Genomic DNA, 19,423 nt, shown 5'->3' with positions numbered 1-19,423 from the left:
TTCTAAGTAAATCATGGCTCACTATATTAGGTTTTCTGCCCTATAAGTGGAGACATGCTAAGTTTTGAGAGCTGTCGTGAAGGATAATGAGTAATCATTTATGCAAGGAATATTGAGAAACATCACACTTAATTGTGATTCCCCCTAGTTTTGTTTTATTTCTTCACCTATGCAATGATTTCTTAAGAACAAAGAACAAAGGACACAGTAGTCTGGACTGTTCATCCTGGCTTACTCCCCATTCTGAGAACTTTTCCCTTCTCTTTGCCTCCTTCACTCTGTGGCCTTTTCCAAGTAGTAAATATTCAGGGAGAAAAAAAGTCATTGGGTCCTAGCTTTGTTACATGTGGCCACTCTTGGCTGCTACATGGCAGTGGAATTTATTATCTTGCTTTGCCTGTGATTCATATTAGTAATTACCCCATGGCACTGCTAGTTCACCATTCAGGTACAAACAGGACAAGAGACAGCAACCTTAGAATAGTTAAGAAGTATCTCTGTCCCTTTCCCATGGAAGTACAACCACTCTAATTTAGAAGATGAATACGGGCCCTTGATGTGAGAGAATATAGTCCTGAAATCTCCAGTTTCAGCTTGTTTCTTAACTAGTACCGTGAGGACAGAATTCTAGAAGTGCAAGAAAAAAATAGCTTATGAAACATTCATCTTAACTGGGGAGTCTCTAGATTTTTCTAGATTTCTCCAGTGAGTAAGAGTAATGAGGAGAGACAACAAAATGAGGCAGTTGTTTCTAAGTCACCTGCAGCTAGCTCCTTGTTGCTATTTGTAAAACAGCACAGCTTTTGTCATTTCCCTCTTTTTTTGTGTGGCTTTTTTGGGACAGGGTTTCTCTATACAACTTTTGCTGTCCTAGACTTGCTTTGTTGACCAGGCTGGTCTCAAACTCACGGAGATCTGGCTGCCTCTGCCTCCGTGAGTGCTGGGATCACAGGTGTGCGCCACCGTGCCAGGCCACATGTATGTTGTTTAAATTTACTTAATGATTTTTAATATTTTCTAATTTTGCTCAAAATGACCCAAATATCAGAAGTTGTTATTTTGGTTTTGTTTTTTGTTTTTTTGTTTTTTTTTCCTGTATTGCTATAAGTGATAGATTTAAAGCATGTAGGTTGGAGAAATAGCTCAATGGGTAAAGGCACTTACCTCCAAGTCTGACAGCTTGCTTTCAATCCCCAGCACCCACATGGTGGAAAAAGAGAACAACTTTTACAAGTTGTCTTCTGGCTTTTATAAGTGTACCCTGCTGTGTGCATGTTCTCCCCATTCCCACCACAATAAAACAAAGAAATGTAATTAAAAAAAATTTTTTTAAAGCAGTAATAATGAAATGTAGAACAAAATATAGATACGTTTGATTTTTAATAATTATTATTGCTAAGCTCAAGGGCTGGATATGTAGTGGAAGGTAGAGGCCTCCTTAACATACCCAGGACCTCAGGTTCATTTCTTTTGGAAAAGAAAAAAAAAAAACAACAAGATTATATGTAACAGAATTTCTTTTTAAGATTTGTATTATACTCTTTTATGTTTTCTTTCAAAAATTTTTTAACAGATTATTGTTTTTAAGTCTCTTTATTTTTAGAATTGCAATGCTTGGTTGTATTTATCATTATGCTCCTAACATTTTAAGATAATTTGCCTGGTATTTTTTTTCTTTTGCCTATTAAGAAATGCTGTTTTTTAATTTCATTGTTTTCATTTTTATTTTTTCTGTAAGTATTGAAATGAGAACAGTAGAGGGAGAATTCAGTGCAGGAGTCACTGAATTCATTTGTTCCTGAAAATAGCTTTCATGTCACCTTTGCAGACTGGACATTTGTAGCATTGTGTATTTGTGGAGCACCAGCAGGTTCATTTGGTTCCATACATTTAAGAAATTCTTCTAAAAGCAAACTTTCCCACAGTTAAATTCAAGCGAACGGCAAACAGCTCAGTGTTTGTGGAGCGTGCTGAAGATTGCCGTGCCATCAAGTGTTCTCTCCCTGGCCTTTGCAATCATCTTCTTTCTTCTTTAAAAAACAAAACGCATTTTTATTGTTTTCATTCTCTTCAGTGGCTAAAATTTTACTGAATTATGTGTGTTTTAGTCTTTTTGATCTAAAGAAGTCCTGAGGATCAGCACATAAAGTATAGCCCCGTTTTGAACCCAGTCACTTTAGCTACCAGCAGAAGTCATACATGGGTGATGTTAGCCAAGGGATATAATCTTAGTGCTACCTAAGCAGCAGTTTTTCTTTAAATCAACTGCTCATTCTGTTCATTAGGTATTATACCTTTCCCCTGAGCAGCATACAATTTTGTTCAGAGTGAGTATTTTATGTTCATATTCCAAAAAAGGTTTTGAATTTTCAAGTACTACAAATAGTATAACTTTAGACCTGGGTCATTATGTTCTTAAATAGGAGCTAATGCTGATTGGTAAAATTAGTTGAAGAAGTATTCCTTTATTAAAAAAAAATTATTTTGAAGATTATGTTGTTCATAACGAAAAAATTTATGAAAGCCTTTGCTATTTTTAGCTGCAGTAAAGGGGTTTAGTAAGCATAATTTTCCATGTATAACTTAGACTGTACAGTTTCTTTCCTCTCTACCTTTCTTCTCCAGTATCCTTCCCGCCCTCTTTCTTTTTGTTCTTATCTAGCAAACCTTTTCTATACTTGTTTCTTAAGATAAGTTTTCTAGTTCAGATTAACAGACTTCTGACCACACACCTTTACTTCCTCTATCCTCAGGGCCTTTTACAACAACAGAAACACACTCTTAAACAGGTGCTCATGTGGACAGGACAAACTCAAGTGCAAAAGAACAAAGAACAAAGGAAGTAGAGGGATTAGTTCATTTCTGAGGATAAAAACCAAATGAGGGTGTTTTGATGGATATAATAGAGTAGAGTAGACCATGATACAAAGAACACATACAGCAAAGTGCTTTCATGGAAGTGGGAGCTTTAGCTTCTAAGCAAATACAAGAGTTGTCATTACCAAGGATAATTTTCTAGAGTACAGCTTGCATGTATCAAAATTATCTGTAGGGTCTTATAAAAACATAGATTACAAATTGTTGGGCACAACCCCAAGACTTCAAGAATTTGTGATTCCAACATAGTTCTAAATGATGTTGGTGGTGATCTGAGAGCATGAAGTCTTTGGACCCTTGCCCCAGGGAACCGTGCTAGTCTGTCCGGAGCTAGAAAGTGTACCTGCCCCTGTGCTAGTAAATCAGAAATATACAGAGTCTAGGCTGAAGCCTAGTACTATTGTGCAGTGCACAATCTATACAAAGAAATATTACTAATATAACTGTGGGATGTAGCCTCATAAACCCATTGCAAGTGGTGAATATCATAAGTCAAAAACACATTTAACCTACAGAGTAACTTGTTTGGCCTGTCTTTAAGTGGCTACCAGGGAGCTTGTGACTCTGCTGCTGCCTCGTACTGAAGAGCTATCATAAAACATATTACTGACCTGGGAAAGATAGAAACTCAGTTTGAAGTACGGTTTCTACACAATGTATACTGCTTCCATGCTATTATAAGGAAAAAGTAAGTCAGCCTATTGCAAATCAGGGACAATCTATATATGCCTGGCCAGCACACCTTCAAACTTTGGATACCCATAAACACTTAGGCATGCAGTTTCCTGGGGAGAAAATACAAGAAACATTTGTACTGTTGGGTTAGATTACATTGCTTCTTATTTTGATATCAAGGAATACTTGTTCATTTTTCTCTCTGTTCTCTGCAAGGAAGATCAGGGGGGAAAATCAAGGAAAGAAAATAATAATAATAGTGAAAGAAAAATCTCCAGAGCTAATGAGACTATGGAGACGTCAGTCAGAAAAGGCCCTCTTGGTATACTAAACATGAGAATATGTGTGGTTAAAAGTCAGACCTAGGTTTATGAGAAAGTTAAAAAATTAATTGTTTATGGAAAAGGAAATGCAGATCATCATTACAGTTTTCATCAAAAATACTGGCTATTTGATAGTCTGATATTCTTCATCAGACATGAGGACAATCAATTTCTAGACATGGAAAGACATAGAATGAGAGTATTTTTATGTGTATCTTTTTTTGAAATTACTAGAGAATATACTTTAGAAAAATGAGAAAGGGACCCATAGGGGAAGATATTGTAGAACCTAAGAAAATGAAAGTGTTACTGTATAGGCAGGAGGAAAAAGAAGGATGCAGCAAACCTAGGGAATAGATGATCCAGGTGAGAACAAGGCAATAAAGATGGCGGTACACATACTAGAGGAGTGGTCAGAGAGTCACTGCGCAGAGTGCTCCCACTCCTCACCTTTAGATGGGCTTCAGGGACCCAGGGACCCAGCTTAGGTTCTCAGGCTTGCCCGCCAAGCTTTTTAACTTCACTGATCCAGCCTACAGCTGAGAGAGAGAGAGAGAGAGAGAGAGAGAGAGAGAGAGGTGTTTTAAGCAGTTGTTAAGCTTCCCTGAATGGTGAAGATTTAACAAGTACAGTTTAAAACTGACAAATAGTAAAAGTAAAGGTTGTAACTGCAAGAATTAAATTTTTGTTTTGATGTCATGTTGACCAAAGATATCTGCCTTTATTTTTTTTACACTTTTAGAGAATTAAACCATTATAAGGGGACGTCAAAGTATATTTTTACTTCATGTGTGTATGTGTATACACAGGTTATTGATTAGAGCCACATGAGTAACTACTGTGTAGACAGTACATAAGCAGGTAGGTAAGAGAAGTTTGTCTTGAGTTAATTTCCTACCTTATTAACTTGTCTATTGCCTTGTGATACTCTCTTATTAAAAAAAGAGACAGGGGGGCTGAAGAGATGGCTCAGTGGTTAAGAGCACTGGCTGCTCTTCCAGAGGTCCTGAGTTCAAGTCCCAGCAACCACATGGTGGCTCACAACCATCTATAGTGACATCTGGTGCCCTCTTCTGGCATGCAAGCAGAAGACTGTATACATAATCAATAAATTATTTTTAACAAACAAAAAATAGACAGGGCCTGGAGAGATGGCTCAGAGGTTAAGAGCACACATCGCTCTTGCAGGAACCCAAAGCCCAGTTGTTAGTATCCGTGCTGGGTGCCTAAGATCACTTGTAATTGCAGCTATAGGGAATCTAACACACACACACATGCACACACACATACACACTCACACACACAGAGTTAACAATACTAAAAATGTATCTTTAAAAAACTTAGCCAAATAATGAGTAAAAATGGTAAGATAAAATAAAAATTTGAGAATTCGTACTTGTATGAATGTGTATAAGTTGTCTCTGGAAAATACTGCTGATTGACCCATATTGTTAATCACCAAATAATTGTCAATTTAAATGTTTTATACCCATAAATTTATTGATTAGTCCTTTTGAATTTAAAACACTTTAGAATTTGTGTTACTAATGGGTAAGTTGAGTTTTCAGGCTAGCTCAAAAGAACCTTTTAAAAACAGGTTATTTTAGAATTACTTTGAAATTTAGTCCCTATCTTTTTATACCATGGTTTTCATGCAAAAACTCATATGTAGTGAAGAATAGCAGGTCTTATCTTCCTCTGTGTATGATTTCTAGAGTTGGATTGGCCTGTAAACATTAAAAATGTTTTCGTGTTGCTAGGAAGTGGTAGCACACAGCTTTAATCCAAGCATTTGAGAGGCAGACGCAGGAAGATCTCTGTTGAGTTTGAGGCCAGCCTGGTCTTTAGAGTGAGTTTCAGGACAGCCAAGGCTACATAGAGAAACCCTGTTTCTGGGGGGGGGGAGGGAAATTTGGGTGCTGAGAAAGTAGCAAAGTTTCTTATAGGCATTAATAATTTAACAAATCCCAAGACAAAGTTCAACCTATCAAAGGCATTTTCTGTAACTATTTCATCTACAGATCAGTCTTTCTGAATTAGAAACATGAACTCTGCTTCATTTTGTTTTATATTCCTTGGCTGAGTGGCTAACACCGTTAATGATCAATAGTTATAACTAGGATTTATACTTCAAGTTTATTGTTAATACTTTGAATGTAAGTATTAAGGCTTGTGGTAACTTTGATAGTATCTTTATTTTCCTTATTTTTCTGTGGAAAGACACAGAAGTTACTTAGTTTTTGCTTTCTCAGAAAAGCTAATTTCTAAGTTTGGAGCTAGTTCTTAGGTTACCATAAAGCTGACTTCCACAACAGTATTCTGACTGTTTTTTTTTTGAAGGAAGGCAGTATAAGAAGACTGCTTCTGTCATTTGCTTCTTTATGAAAATGTTGAAAACTACTTAGGGAGGGGCAGGAATGGGAGGACTAGATATTGTCATTGTAAAATTCTAATGTTTTAATAGTAAGGTGCTTGTGAGTGAAGGGGAAGTAGAAAACCCTAAAACACAGTTTACCTCAAGTTTATTCCTACACAAATTGGTATTTTAAATTCTTTTTTGGGTAGTTTTTGGTATGACCCCCAGGGCCTTCCTATACTAGGTAAGCACTCTACTACAGAGCTTTATCAGTTGCCCTTAGAACTTGATCCAGATGAGAAAATTATAATTTGTTAATCTGCCATGATACTTTGTTAAAAATCTTACAGAATTTGCCCAGTGGTGGTGCACTTTTAATCTCAGCACCCTGGAGGCAGAGGCAGACATCTCTGAGTTCGAGGCTAGCCTGGTCTACAGAGCAAGTTCCAGGGCAGCCAAGGTGACATAAATAAATCCTGTCTTGAAAAAACAAAAGAAAGAAAGAATCTTAGAAAACTTTTGTTTCATATATGATGTTCTCACAAGGGCAATAAAACTTCTCCACAGAATCTAGTACTAACAGTTAATTAATGACTGTTTTTCTCGTATTTTAAAGTAAATGCCTTGAGATCTTCTTTAGGGTTTTCTCATTATTGCTGAGCAAGGGAAGTTCTGAGAAATCCAGGACTCCATGACCCTTTCTTCTTGATCAGTAGACTGCTAGCCGCTTTTCAACTCAACAATGTATGTTTACTACTGCTAAATGCATTTCTTTCCTTTGGGGTGAAATCAAGTACAGGAACTTATAGGGCAACTGACGTAAACTTGTTCACAGTATTTATGTATATGTGCATATATGTAACATATACTTCTCTTACGATATGCTTAATTTCTTTACCAGTTGTTTTTTTTTTGTTGTTGTTGTTAAGGTTTGTTTTACCTATAAAAACCCATGGATCTTTAAAGAAAACTTCCACCTGTTGTGGTATTTGTTACAGGAAGACTTACCTGAGATAGAAAATGATTGTGACTTGTCTGAAGTCATTGCAGCCCAAACTCAGAAACAAAGTAAATTAATGCATTACAAAATATGTCCATATCGTATTAAACTTGAAATGTTAGCATGGTTTTTACCATGCAGGCTAAATGCAGAATTCAATTATATATCATTTTTCTAAAATGAAAACTTTCTTTTTTAAGTTAACTTTGGAAAATGCCTTGAATTGGGGGAGGGTGTGTTGAAATAGGGTTTGTTTGTTTGTTTTTTATGTAGCTGTTATTTTTCTCTCAGTCCAGCACAAAGCCATTCCTTTCTATGTTTTGTTATGAAAATATGTTTGTGTTTAGTTATTTGTACTAGAATTAAGTCACTTTGTGTAATACAAATTGGCAAACTATATACTGTATAGTTTGTTGCCTTCAACGTAAGGAACTGTGTTCTTAATACATTTAACAGCTTAACATTTTTTCCACTTGAAATAACATTTTCAGTCACTTCATACTTGACCTAAAGTGAAAGAGGAAAAGAAGTAAAAAGTATCTTTGATATGCATGACATCTAAAAAGTCATGCACTTCGCTGTCCTGGTGATTTCCAGACCAACATTACTGAGAATACAGGTTTTTGTTGTATTTTCAAAATACATGTCTGGCAACATTTACTTTTTAAAATAATTTACCTAGCCAGATAGCATTTTATTAGTTTCCTTAACTTTAAAATTTTATAGTACGTATCATTTGAAATTGGGTGTTTCAGCAAGACTACAAATCAAAATAGTAGTTTCAGAATATACTGTATAGTTAGACACCATCTTTTTTATAAATTGCCTACAAAGACAAAATATGCACAAGACCGCAATAGTTCTCTTGGAGGAAACACTCTAAAAGGTTTTGACTATTTCAAATTGGTTTTCTCCCTTGTTTACAGTTTAAGGCATGATAATCACTTTTAATCTAAAATAAAAGTGAAATGTATTTAGTAAACTATTACTTAAACATCGGGGTTCAGTATAAAACTTAACAAATTTTTGGATTAAGTCACTTTGTCTAATACAAAATTTCAAAAGTTACAGATATCACATTATTTAAATCATAATTTCTTTTGAACCGTAGAGATTTTTTTTTATGAGGAAAGAACACATTAAAGTGGTTCAAGAAAATAAAATGGAGTGCATACAAGAATAGAGCATACTTTAATGTTCAGCATATCAGACACAAACTTTCTGTAAAAACATGTAACCGTCCGTTTGTTAATTTTTTTCTGAGCTGGAGAAATAGTTTCCAAGAGCACAGTTTGCTTTCACAGTTGAACACGGAGCAGTCCCAGTAGTTTAGTCAGGCAGCTTATATTGCAGATTCACTATCAAATATCTTACTTTTTAAGGTCTGTAGGTTGTGCTGGATAAAATTCTCGGTGCCCTGAGCTTCAGAGAACCTGGAGTCACTTCTTCTAACAGACCAGTTTTTCATTTTTATTGAATTCTGAATTGTGTCTGAAGTGAAGTAGTAAACAATGGGGTCAAAGCAACAGTTGGACACAGCAATGCAGAGAGTGATGGGGTACATTGTCCTCACTGCAGCCACCACAGAACAGTTAACAAATGTCTGTGTTCTCATGAGAGAGTATAAAATAAGATTGATGTTATAGGGCACAAAACAGAAACAGAATATGACCAAGTGCACAAAAATCATTTTTAAAACCTTAGTTTTGTTCATTTTGCTTCTACTTAACGTAACAGGTTTGTTTAAAGTTCTTAGCACCATACTAGAACAAGTTACGTTCAAAATTAGGGGGATGAAGAACCCCACTATTTCAATGAAAATCACAATCCTGGAGAGATAGGTTTTCCAGGTGGCTGCTGGGAAGTTCTCGAAGCAGGCTTCCGAGGTACTGTTGCCCTGAGAGTGGGTCGACTGAAAGAAAACGGCGGGCGCGCTTCCTCCCATCACGGTGAGCCACACCGCAACGCAGACAGCCTTTGCGTTGCGTTTAGTTCTCAAGGTCTTCGACTTAAATGGGTAGACAATTGCCAGGAATCGATCTACACTAATACAGGTTAAGAACAGAATGCTTCCGTACATGTTGGTGTAAAACAGCATTACTGAAATCTTACAGAGTAGATCTCCAAAAGGCCAATTCCGTGTTGCAAAGTAAAAAATCCGAAATGGCAACGTAAAGACGAAAAGCAAATCTGACATTGCCAGGTTAATCATGTACGTTGTAGTTTCATTTCGCACTTTGAGGGCACAGATGAAAATGTATATCGCAACACAATTGGATATCAGCCCCAGGACAAACACCATGCTGAACATGCACCCATACAAAGTGTACTTAAAGGAGTCATCATAGGGGCAGTGGGAGCCGTTGGAGCTTACCATGGTCAGGCAGTGCAGCTTACAGGGGTCCTTTTGTCTGCGGCAGTTCCCTTTGCTTTTCAGACGTGGTGTTGGTATTCAGACGGCGCAGCAACGACCGATTTATTTGCAAATTATTTGTTTCTTTTCGTGTTCTTATAAATATTTTCTTCTCTGAAATCTTCAGAGAAAACATGAAGCGTGTTGCTGAAAAGTTTCTAGTAGATCCTTCAGGAAAATAGTCTCATTTTCTGTTCTCTAGAAAATCCATGAGTCCAGAATTTAGTTAACTGACAGACAACGCACTCAAGGAAGCCAACCCATAGAGCTGCAAACATAGGAAAAGCTGTTTCTAAGTTAGTCACAACCAGTCCTCCTGTAAAGTTGTACTTCAGCCGTCAGGGTGAATATTCCAAATTAAAATGTCTTTATGTTCAAAATGTTGAGGTTTAAGTTACCAATCTTCAGAGTCTTAAACACTCCCAGTCCGTCGTCCCGTGGCACTTCTTTCTTCCTTTTATTCTTCGTCTTCGTGTTTCTACATTGATTCCAGATGGCGATAGGCAGAGTCTTTAAAGGTTCCCAGATAAATTCCTAAGCATGTTAGCTCTTGCTGAATGGAGGCCTTTCTGAGGTTGCCAGCTGCATTGTGAGATGGGCTGTCTCTGAAGTGAGCTGGAGAGGCTTCCTACATTTGTAATATGACATCACAGGAAGAAGAGGCTGGGTTTGGACAAAGGAAGGCTCAACCCAGTTGTTTGCAGTTCCTTTAATCTGATAATGTGTCTGCTGGGAATATACCTAGGAGGCTTGCAAAGGGTCACTGGCTGTCCAGCTGTGCTAGGCATTAACTCTTTTTATGCCAAAATGCCTTCTGGGGATTCTGGCAACCTCTCCAAAGTGGTTTGCTTGTTTTAGTTAGGGATAGCTAAGAGAAAGAAAGAAATGTATCAGTTCTAGGCAGATTCTTTCTTACTGTTTTTGTATTCAGGCTATTGACTTTTGTAAAGGAATAAAATGTAGATGGGTGTGTATTTGTAAACTGAAATCCTTAGTGATATGAGTGGACGTTTTAAAGAACTATTTAATGACTGAAGGCAAGACCTTAAGAATTTGTATGTTAAAAGAATTTGAATGAAAGACTGGCAGTTCTGCAACTTGTGACTTCTGTTTTGTTTTTCTTTTAAATTACTCTTCAAGATTTAACTTAATTGGCATGATTGTGAGTAGCTTTAATCCTGGATCTCTTTAGTTTTTTATAAATATTGTTCTAACATTTCTCCTTTAAACTAATATCTTAGAGTTATTTCAGTTTTTAATACAGCAAAGACTACATTAAGAATGTTTATTTTCCTGGGGGATTATAGCTAAGTGGTAAGGACAGTACACCCCCAAAACTTTTGCTTTTGGTGCAGTATCAATCTTATTTGCCCATGACTTAAGTATAAGCCTCACAGAAAAGTATACTTTGTATAAAGGGCTCCTTCCCCCTAAATTGAGTAAATACTTACTACTTCCCTACATTTAGGTTCAGGTTTTTATTCTCATTTCTCCTGTCTCTTCCTTTAGCTTCTTCCACATGTTGGCTGTGTGTTGGGATATATTTCCGATCTTACTTTCATGTCTAAGTTTAGTTCCTTTGGAGCTGAAACTCTTCATTTGGGGTCAGTTAAGGCATTTAAGAGCAAGTTTCTCTGCACACCCCTTAGTTTAAATATTACAGCGTAGTTATGTTTATACCTTTTAAATTCAAGTTACTGTAATGCTCAACAAATTTTTCTTGGGGTGGGGGGTTGAAACAGGGTTTGTCTGTGAAGCCTTGGCTGTCCTGGACTCACTTTGTAGATCAGGCTGGCCTGGAACTGACAGAGCTCCACCTGCCTGAGTGCTGGAATTACAGGCTTGGCACCACCATGCCCTGCTATGCTTAACAACTTTTGCTTTTGGTGTGGAAAGCAGATACCTATGTGTTCTTATTAGAGGATAGGAACTCAGTGCAGTAATGAACAAAGGAGCAGTTAATAACATTTTCTTAACAAAGAAAAAGTTTGTTAGTAATTATTTTAGGAAAAATATAAAGTCTGAGTGATCTACTTTTATGTTTCCTTATTGTCATTTTTACCTAATAAAATATATACAGCTCTATGCCCTGGTACTGTCCACTCTTACCTTCATTTTGAAAATGGTACTTTCTCAGTTAAAGTATGAAAACCTATTAGTTCTAACTGAAACATCCTTCTACATATTATTCCTGTTTCTTGACTGTATTCACTTAAATGTTCATTTATAGTTTTTTATGTTTTAATTATTGATGCTTAAAATGAATATTTACTGTCAATTACTAGTATAGATTCTTTATGCATGAGTAAAAAGAGTGCTGTAGGCAATAAAATAATGACAGCATGTATCTTTTTCTGAGAGGGAGAGTATGAAAGTGCACCCCAAAAAGAAGCCATACACCTCCTTTCCTGTGCTGTCACTTTGCTGCTGCTCCTGTGGGGAGTCTGGCTCCTTGGCTGTAAAAGAAAGGAATTAGGCTTTACAGAGTTCCCTTCCTGCTTCCTATTTGGTTCAGATTCCTTGAATTCCTTGAATGTTTAAATTGTCACGTTAGGCTTTTTCATCAAGGAGTCACTCTTTACCGTTAATGTTTAAGAATTTGTAATTTTGAAACTAGTCTGGACAAGAAATGTGTACCACAGAGGAGAGAGAGCAGGAGCAGGAGGGAGAAGTATTTCTAAGTAGCAGAATACCTAGGCCGAGTAGAAGTTTCTTATTGTACTGAGTAAATCAGCAGGAGCTACATGCGTACACTAAAAGGCCTACTCATTCCAGCACTCCTAATCCCAGCCAGTTAATTTGGTGAGACCCTGGTAGAACCACAGGAAGTCTGATGCAGCGGGGGGAGGGGCTGAGCCCAGAAATAGCAGTAAGGGCCCAGGCCTTTAAAAGGGTAGATGAGCACCTCTGGCCCCACCAGTAGTACCCTTAGGCTGTGAGGTCGGGGGTGGGTGGGGGGTGGGGAGAACAGGGTGGGATGGGACAACAGTTTGGTGGTTTGTGTCTATAATTCCAGCACTCCACAGGCTAAAGGTAGAAAGATGAGATGTTTGAAGCCAGCCTGGACTACATAGTGAGTTCAGCGAGCTATACCGATGATCCCAAAAAAGAAAGGACCATCTCTAAGCTGGTGAAAGCTAGAGCCAGTGTCCACAATAATTAGTCCTGGTATAGTCTCATTAGTATAGTCCTAATACCTTTCATGTATAAATATATAGAAAGTTATTTATTCTTTGAAGAATACTAGATAATCTAGTCCCGCCGTAATTTTTTTTTTTAAGGGCAGTACAGGGAATGCCTTGGGACATAGGGTTTAATGAAATCTTAGTAAACGATGACAGTTACCAAGTGGGTTGCAGTTTTCAAAGATCTTGCAACTGCTTTGGAAGAAGTAAGAAGTAGTAGAAAGGTCAAGTAAACTAGATTCTTAGTGACCTGCTTTTTAGTCTTTGTTAATAGAAATTTGACCTTGTTTAAAATAATTTAATTTTTCTGTTATAGTTGTAAGAAGACAGTATTGAATTAGAGCTCTAGAATCTTTTTCAGTCCTTAGCCTTCTATTTTAAAATTTCAAAAAAGAAATTTGCAACTGAAGAAATTTGAATTTAGAGTTATGATTTGCTTAGGATTGCACAGCGGGTAGATGGTGGAGGATAACAAAGCTGGAGCTAAAACAGGCCCTTACTGTAAGTACTCAGCCCAGTTCTTTACACGTGTTTGTCAAGTGAAAAAAAAAATGCAATTCTCTACATAGTGGAAAGAAGCCTAATCTTGAGCTATGAGGACTTTGGGTTCCTAAACGTGGACTTTTACCTTGGACAAAATCTACCCTAACCATGCCCTTCTTGACTTTATAGGTGGTTTTCAGGACAAAATTAAGTGAAATAGATTTTGATTGTAAAACACAAAACAAACAAACACCTAGTATAGATGCAATAAGCCACAGTAACCTAATCTTTCAGATACAGGTTAAATTGTAAGATGACATAGAGCAATGAGTGTTGTTTCATTGCTTTTTACTGAGCAGATAAGAGCTTCTGTGCTTACTGCATGGTCCCAAGTGATGCCATGTGTACACGTTGTTCTGATTGTGGGTAACAAGCCAGTCTTAAAGTAGATGGAGGCTTGCCCATCCATGTACTTTAAGAAAGTAGTTGAGATGAGAGACTGCTTCACTTGAGCTAATCATTGAGTACCTTACACCTGAGAGTAGTTAGAACTCTTTGATGTTGAAATAGAACTTCATCATAGAACCTGAGAATAGTCTGCTCAAGCCCATTACACAGTGCTGTTTACTTTTTTCCCCCTGTAATTCCAAGTGCGTCAGTCACTCAAGACCAGCTGAAGAAGCCGCCTGTGAGAAGCAAATTTTTAACTGTGGTTGTTTATTGCCAGAAATGCACTCCAAATCTAGTTCCTTGGCACTATATCATGTAGCTTCATGATTTTTTTTTCCTGAAAGAATATTTGAAATTTAGATCAAATATCAAGTAAATATCAAGTAAATAATACACAGAGAAACATAATCTTGAAAAACAGAAAAAGAGAGAGAGAGAGAGAAAGAAAGAGAAAGAAAGGAAGGAAGGAAAGAAGGAAAGAAAAACTGAAAAATGTAAGAGCTCAGTTTAAGCAACAACAGCAAAATACTTGAGGAGTGAAGCTAACAGAAAACTGATGCTGGGAAGAACCAAGCAGGAGGCCACACTCTGACTAAAGGCTGGAGGGCACTTGGGTCGGTGGGACGCAGTGTTCACTGGAGTGAATCTCTTAACTGGAATGCCACTGTAGTAAAAATGCCAGCAGGCTTTAGTGCATGTCCTTTAACTTTGTTCACCTGTTGAAAATATATGCAGTTATATAATCTAGTTGTTTTCATTTCTAAGAGAAAGTTTTCTGTCCTCCTAATTTGCATTGAATATCAATAGTACCTTCATCTAAATCAGATGTATTGTCAGACTTTTAATAAGTCAAAAATAGAATCTTGTCTGATTTGCATTTAATTATGAGTTGAACTAAGCAATGGATTGTAAAGATCTGGAATCTAGTGAAACTTAATATTTGAGCACTTCATGTCAGTGGAGAAATGAGCTGGGCATGGTGATGCATATCTGTAATCCCAGCCCTTGAGAGGTGGAAGCAGAGAATCAAAGCTCAGAGTCATCCTCTGAGTCAAGGCCAGTCTGGGCTATGTGAGACTCTCACAAAATTTTTTTAAAAAAACCAACAAAAAAATTTGAAAATATACAGCTAATTAAATGGTTACTGAGGTAGCAGAATAGCAATTTGAAGGGGGAAAAGTACACATCAGCTATTGTTTATACCAAAACAAACTTTACGTCAATAATTTCAATAAAAACTACTCCCTTAAAAATGACTTCTGGGGCCCAGAGAGATGGCTCAAACTTAAGAGCATTTGTTGTTCTTCCAGAGGACCTGGGTTTGATTCATAGTGCTCACCATCATCTGTAACTCCAGTTCCAGGGATCCAGTGCCAACCTCTGAGCTCTGAGGGCACTAAACATGCATGTGGTGCACCTACATACAGTCAGGCAAAGAGTGGAGCGAGTGCATCTAATAAAAAGAGGAAAGATTCCTGGGCTGGAGAGACAGCTCATCAATGCAGAGCACTGACTGCCTTTCCAGAGGGTCTCGGTTTGATTCCTAGCACCCACTAGGTAGCTTACAGCCACCTGTAACTCCACTTCCAGAAATATAGTGTCCTCTTCTGACCTCTGTGGGCACCAGGTGTACACATGGAGTGCAGACACACATGCAAGCACAACAACACCCATACATAGAAAAGAATAATAATAATAAAAAAAAAACTAAAATAAAGACTTCACAAAAGTTGGGGAAAAGCAGTACAATTTAAAAACAGAAATGTGATCCAGTGTAGGGCAATAGTGAGGCTGTTGTCCGGCCAGTTTAGCAGTTTGGATCAGGTCTCAAGGAAGAGGCTGGACACGGCTGAGTGGGTGAGAAGACCTGTGTTCAGTTCCCAGCACCCACAGCAGGTGGCTCAGAACTGCTTGTAACTCCAGCTTTAGGAATCTGATACCTTCTTCTGACCTCTGTGGGCACACACATTCTCATGGTGTAAATAATAATATTTACTTTAAAAAAAAAGTAAATAAATAAAAATAGGGCCCTAAAAGCAATGTGTTATTTAAAGTGTTAAGTTTTTAAGGAAAAGCTATAGCTTTAACCAAAGAGTTTTGTTGCAGTCTCACCATGCAATGGAAAGAAAATAATATCATATTATATTGTATATAATATTTAAATAGAACATTTTCTTTTAAAATTATTTTTAAGATTACAGGATAACTATAACAAATTATAACATAAAATATAAAACAAAAAAACAGAGGGGGTCTGATTAAGCATGTCATTTTATCTTTAACATAAAAGTAGTTTTTAGTACCCAAATTTAGCATTTTTATCTTTAAAAGTTTTTTTACCTTCAAAAATGAAAGTGCCTGAATATTGTATTTCAAAATAGATGACATATGTTTTTAAGATCTAATTGTATGAACACTATTTCAGATAAAATTAAGACCAGATGTAATTTGACTTTAGGCATTTGGGCTCTTAATCCACTCACTAGCTCATTACAGATACTGGCACTCAAAGGTCTAGCACTGTCCGTGAGGCTCCTGGTCACTAGCCATTCACGCCACAGCAAAATGTCCATGATCACTTTTATTAGTTTGCCACTACACTTACTTTAGTGAACAGATTCCAGTTCTTCAGAAATGTGAAGCTCCCATCAATACCAGATGTTGCCAGCACTGCCTCCAAAAGGCTAAAAACAAAAGAGCGGAAGGAGAGCGGATGGAAGGCCTCCCTAAGAGCCGCTGTCAGAGCCGAGCCTTTGTTGTTTTAGTTAGACACAAGTGGGCCCTTTGACCTGACCAATAAAGGTTGCTGGATTGTTGTGCTGATCACGTACATATGAAAACAGGACATGTACTTAAAAATCTTTCCTGCCGGGCTGGGGCTGTTGCTCAGTGTCCAAGGCCCCTGGGTTTGATCCCAGCACCACAAAATAACAAAACAAAACAAAAAATACCTTTCCTGCTTATGTTATCTTCATGTAGTCACAGATTTTGTTTATTCAACATCAATATTGACTCTGTGCCAGTAGTTTTCCAGGTGCTATTCCAGGTGCTGGGAACACAGCAGTGAATAAATCAGAACTCTTGAGTGTGTATTTTAGCAAGTGGAAGACAGCAAGTAAACTGTGGACATGTGAGAAACACTGCTCCATGGAGAAAGCTCAGAAAAGGCCTCGCTGACAAGAGGAAATGGGAAAAGATGTGAAATAAAGCAATGGCTCATGCATGTCCCAGGGAACTAACTTCAGTTGATCTACCACTGAAAAGGCTGTTCCAGTTTTTAGTTTTAATCATTTCCCATAAATCCATCCAGTTTCTGTCCTGAAGATTTTCACAGCAGTTGGAAATTTCTAGCACAATTTTTGTTTTGTTTTGATTTTTGTTTTTGAGACACGGTTTCTTTGTAGATGACCAGGCTGGCCTCTGCCTCCACAGTTCTGGATTAAAGGCATGTACTACCACCACACCCCTGGCTGGAAATTTCTTTTTCTCCCCCCCCCCCCAATTCCTCCCAACAGGGTTTCTCTATTCAGCTCTGGCTTTCTTAGAACTTACTCTGTAGACCAGGCTGGCCTTCACCTCAAAAGATTTTCCTCTCTCTTTGCTGGGATTAAAGGCCTGCACCATTACCACCCAGCAGAAATTTCTAAATAGCATTTCCACTCCATAAAATTCAGCATATCTACTTCAGAGTTTTGTTTTGAATGACATTTCATAAATGAGAAAATGTCCTTATATTGTTCATCAAACTAACTATTAATTCTTCTAAAATAACTACTGCTTTTTATTTAAAAACTGGGTTAGCATATGCTTTTAATCCTACCCCTCTAGAGGCAGAAGTGGGTGGCTGTGAGTTTGATGCCAGCCTGCTCTAAATAGTGAATTCCAGGATAGCCAGGATTATATTGAGAGACCCTCTCTACCCTACAATCACACCCCCCCCCCCCCACTGCCTGTCAATGGTTACATTTCAACTCAGAATCTCTCCCTGACTTCTCTGTGTTTAGTCACTAAGTTTCTCTTTTTTCCTCATTGCTGATCTGGCTGTCCCTGTTTCCATACAACAATGGCCTGTCTTCTATGCACAAGTTACCCAACTCCAGAGTCATCTATAGCATTTATTACTGTATTCTGGCCTATCTATGCTTGTGTAAAACTTTGGATTTTTTAAAGCTTTTTTATATATATTTTATTTTTATTTTATGTGCATTAGTGTTTGCCTGTGTCTATGTCTGTGTGAGAGTGTCAGATCTTGGAGTTACAGACAGTTGTGAGCTGCCATGTGGGTGCTGGGTGTTGAACCCAGCTCCTCTGGAAGGACATTCAGTGCACTTAACTGCTGAGCCATTTCTCCAGCCCAACACCTAGGATCTTATATTGGTACCTTCCATGTCCTTTCTCCATAGCTTAATTTTAATATCAACCTTTCAATTCAGTCTGCCTTTTAGAAAGAACCCCTGGCCTTCCTATATTTTGATCGGCCAATGCCTGACCATGTTGAACTGCTTGGACCTGTGACTTTACCTTTCTCTGATCCACTGAATTGCTTAGTGTGACATCTTCCATGGCATGTTTGCTTTTCCCTGAGAATGAATTTTTTAAAATTACCATCGTATACACATATGTATGATATATGTATATGTGTGAATGCAGGCACATGTGCCTCAGTGCATATATACAGGTAAGCTATGGAAGAGAAGACTGGTTTTTTGTTTTGTTTTGTTGTTTGTATATGCTTTTAGATAATTTTTTTTTTTGAGACAACCTCTTTCTACATAGCCCAGGATATCTTAGAACTCTCTATGTACACCAGGCTGGTAATACACTCACAGAGATTCTCATGCCTTTGCCTCCTGAGTGCTGACCAATACTCCTTTTAAACTGTGTCTTACCATGAATTTCTCAAAGTGATGTTTAACTGCTATTCTAAACAGTATAAGAAACAAGTGAGTTAATTTCTGGTGGGCTCAGTACCTATTGTGAATATGTCCAGAATGTTGGCTGTGGATTATTTTCACCTGTAGACCTGCATAAAAAATTATGCTTATATACTATTTATACTTACATATTTACATGCTTTTCTGTTTATGAATGCATATTTAGATACTTTTATAAAATAGGAAAGTATGTTTTATTATCTCAAAAGAGTTAAAATTATTCAGGTTCACTATGAACTCAGTAAGATATTAAACAGTCTGGGATCAGAAGCAGTAAAAGCTATGGAAAATGTACTATTTGGAGGAGAGTGTTGGGTTCTGTTCCCTTGCTTTGTAGTAGAGAAAGGGCTTTTCAAGGTGTAGAGAGAGGGTTTAATGATTGACAACATGTATTCTTCTTATAGAGGACCCAAGTTCAGTTCCCAGTAGTCAGACAACTCAAAACTGCTTGTAACTCCCTCTTCAGGCAATGCCTCTGACCTCAGGCACAGGTACATGCACAAATACACATAAGCAAATAATAATTTTTTAAAAGAAAGTTTTTCAGGGAGCACTTCAAGGTACCCACTGAAGATGATCTGGCAAGAATTTCTGCCACTAAATGAGCCTTTAAATGAAACAATTCAAAATTACTAGTGAGTAACATTGTGAATCTGGTGATGACCTAACTTTTAAAAAATGTGTGTGTGTGTGTGTGTAGTGTATTGATACTAAGCATATGCTCTAC

The 19,423-nt window shown here is 37.5% G+C and overlaps 2 protein-coding genes across 2 annotated transcripts in view; one reads left to right on the top strand and one right to left on the bottom strand.

Annotated features, from left to right (window-relative positions):
* Positions 1-19,423, top strand: part of Rb1 (RB transcriptional corepressor 1) — a 133,645-nt gene that overhangs the window by 78,299 nt on the left and 35,923 nt on the right. The window lies entirely within an intron of this gene.
* Lpar6 (lysophosphatidic acid receptor 6) lies at positions 8,404-10,287 on the bottom strand. The gene has a single exon (XM_021645596.2). The coding sequence runs from the start codon at positions 9,606-9,608 to the stop codon at positions 8,574-8,576; it is 1,035 nt and encodes a 344-aa protein (XP_021501271.1). The 5' UTR covers positions 9,609-10,287; the 3' UTR covers positions 8,404-8,573.

This window comes from Meriones unguiculatus, chromosome 9 (genome assembly GCF_030254825.1).
Source record: "Meriones unguiculatus strain TT.TT164.6M chromosome 9, Bangor_MerUng_6.1, whole genome shotgun sequence".
NCBI classification, from domain to species: Eukaryota; Metazoa; Chordata; class Mammalia; order Rodentia; family Muridae; genus Meriones; species Meriones unguiculatus.
The sequence above is the reverse complement of the archived record's forward strand: the minus strand, read 5'-3'. Positions and strand labels throughout refer to the sequence as shown.

Coding starts and splice junctions, on each gene's coding strand:
- Lpar6 (XM_021645596.2), bottom strand. CDS start 9,608: ATGGTAAGCTCCAACGGCTCCCACTGCCCCTATGATGACTCCTTTAAG.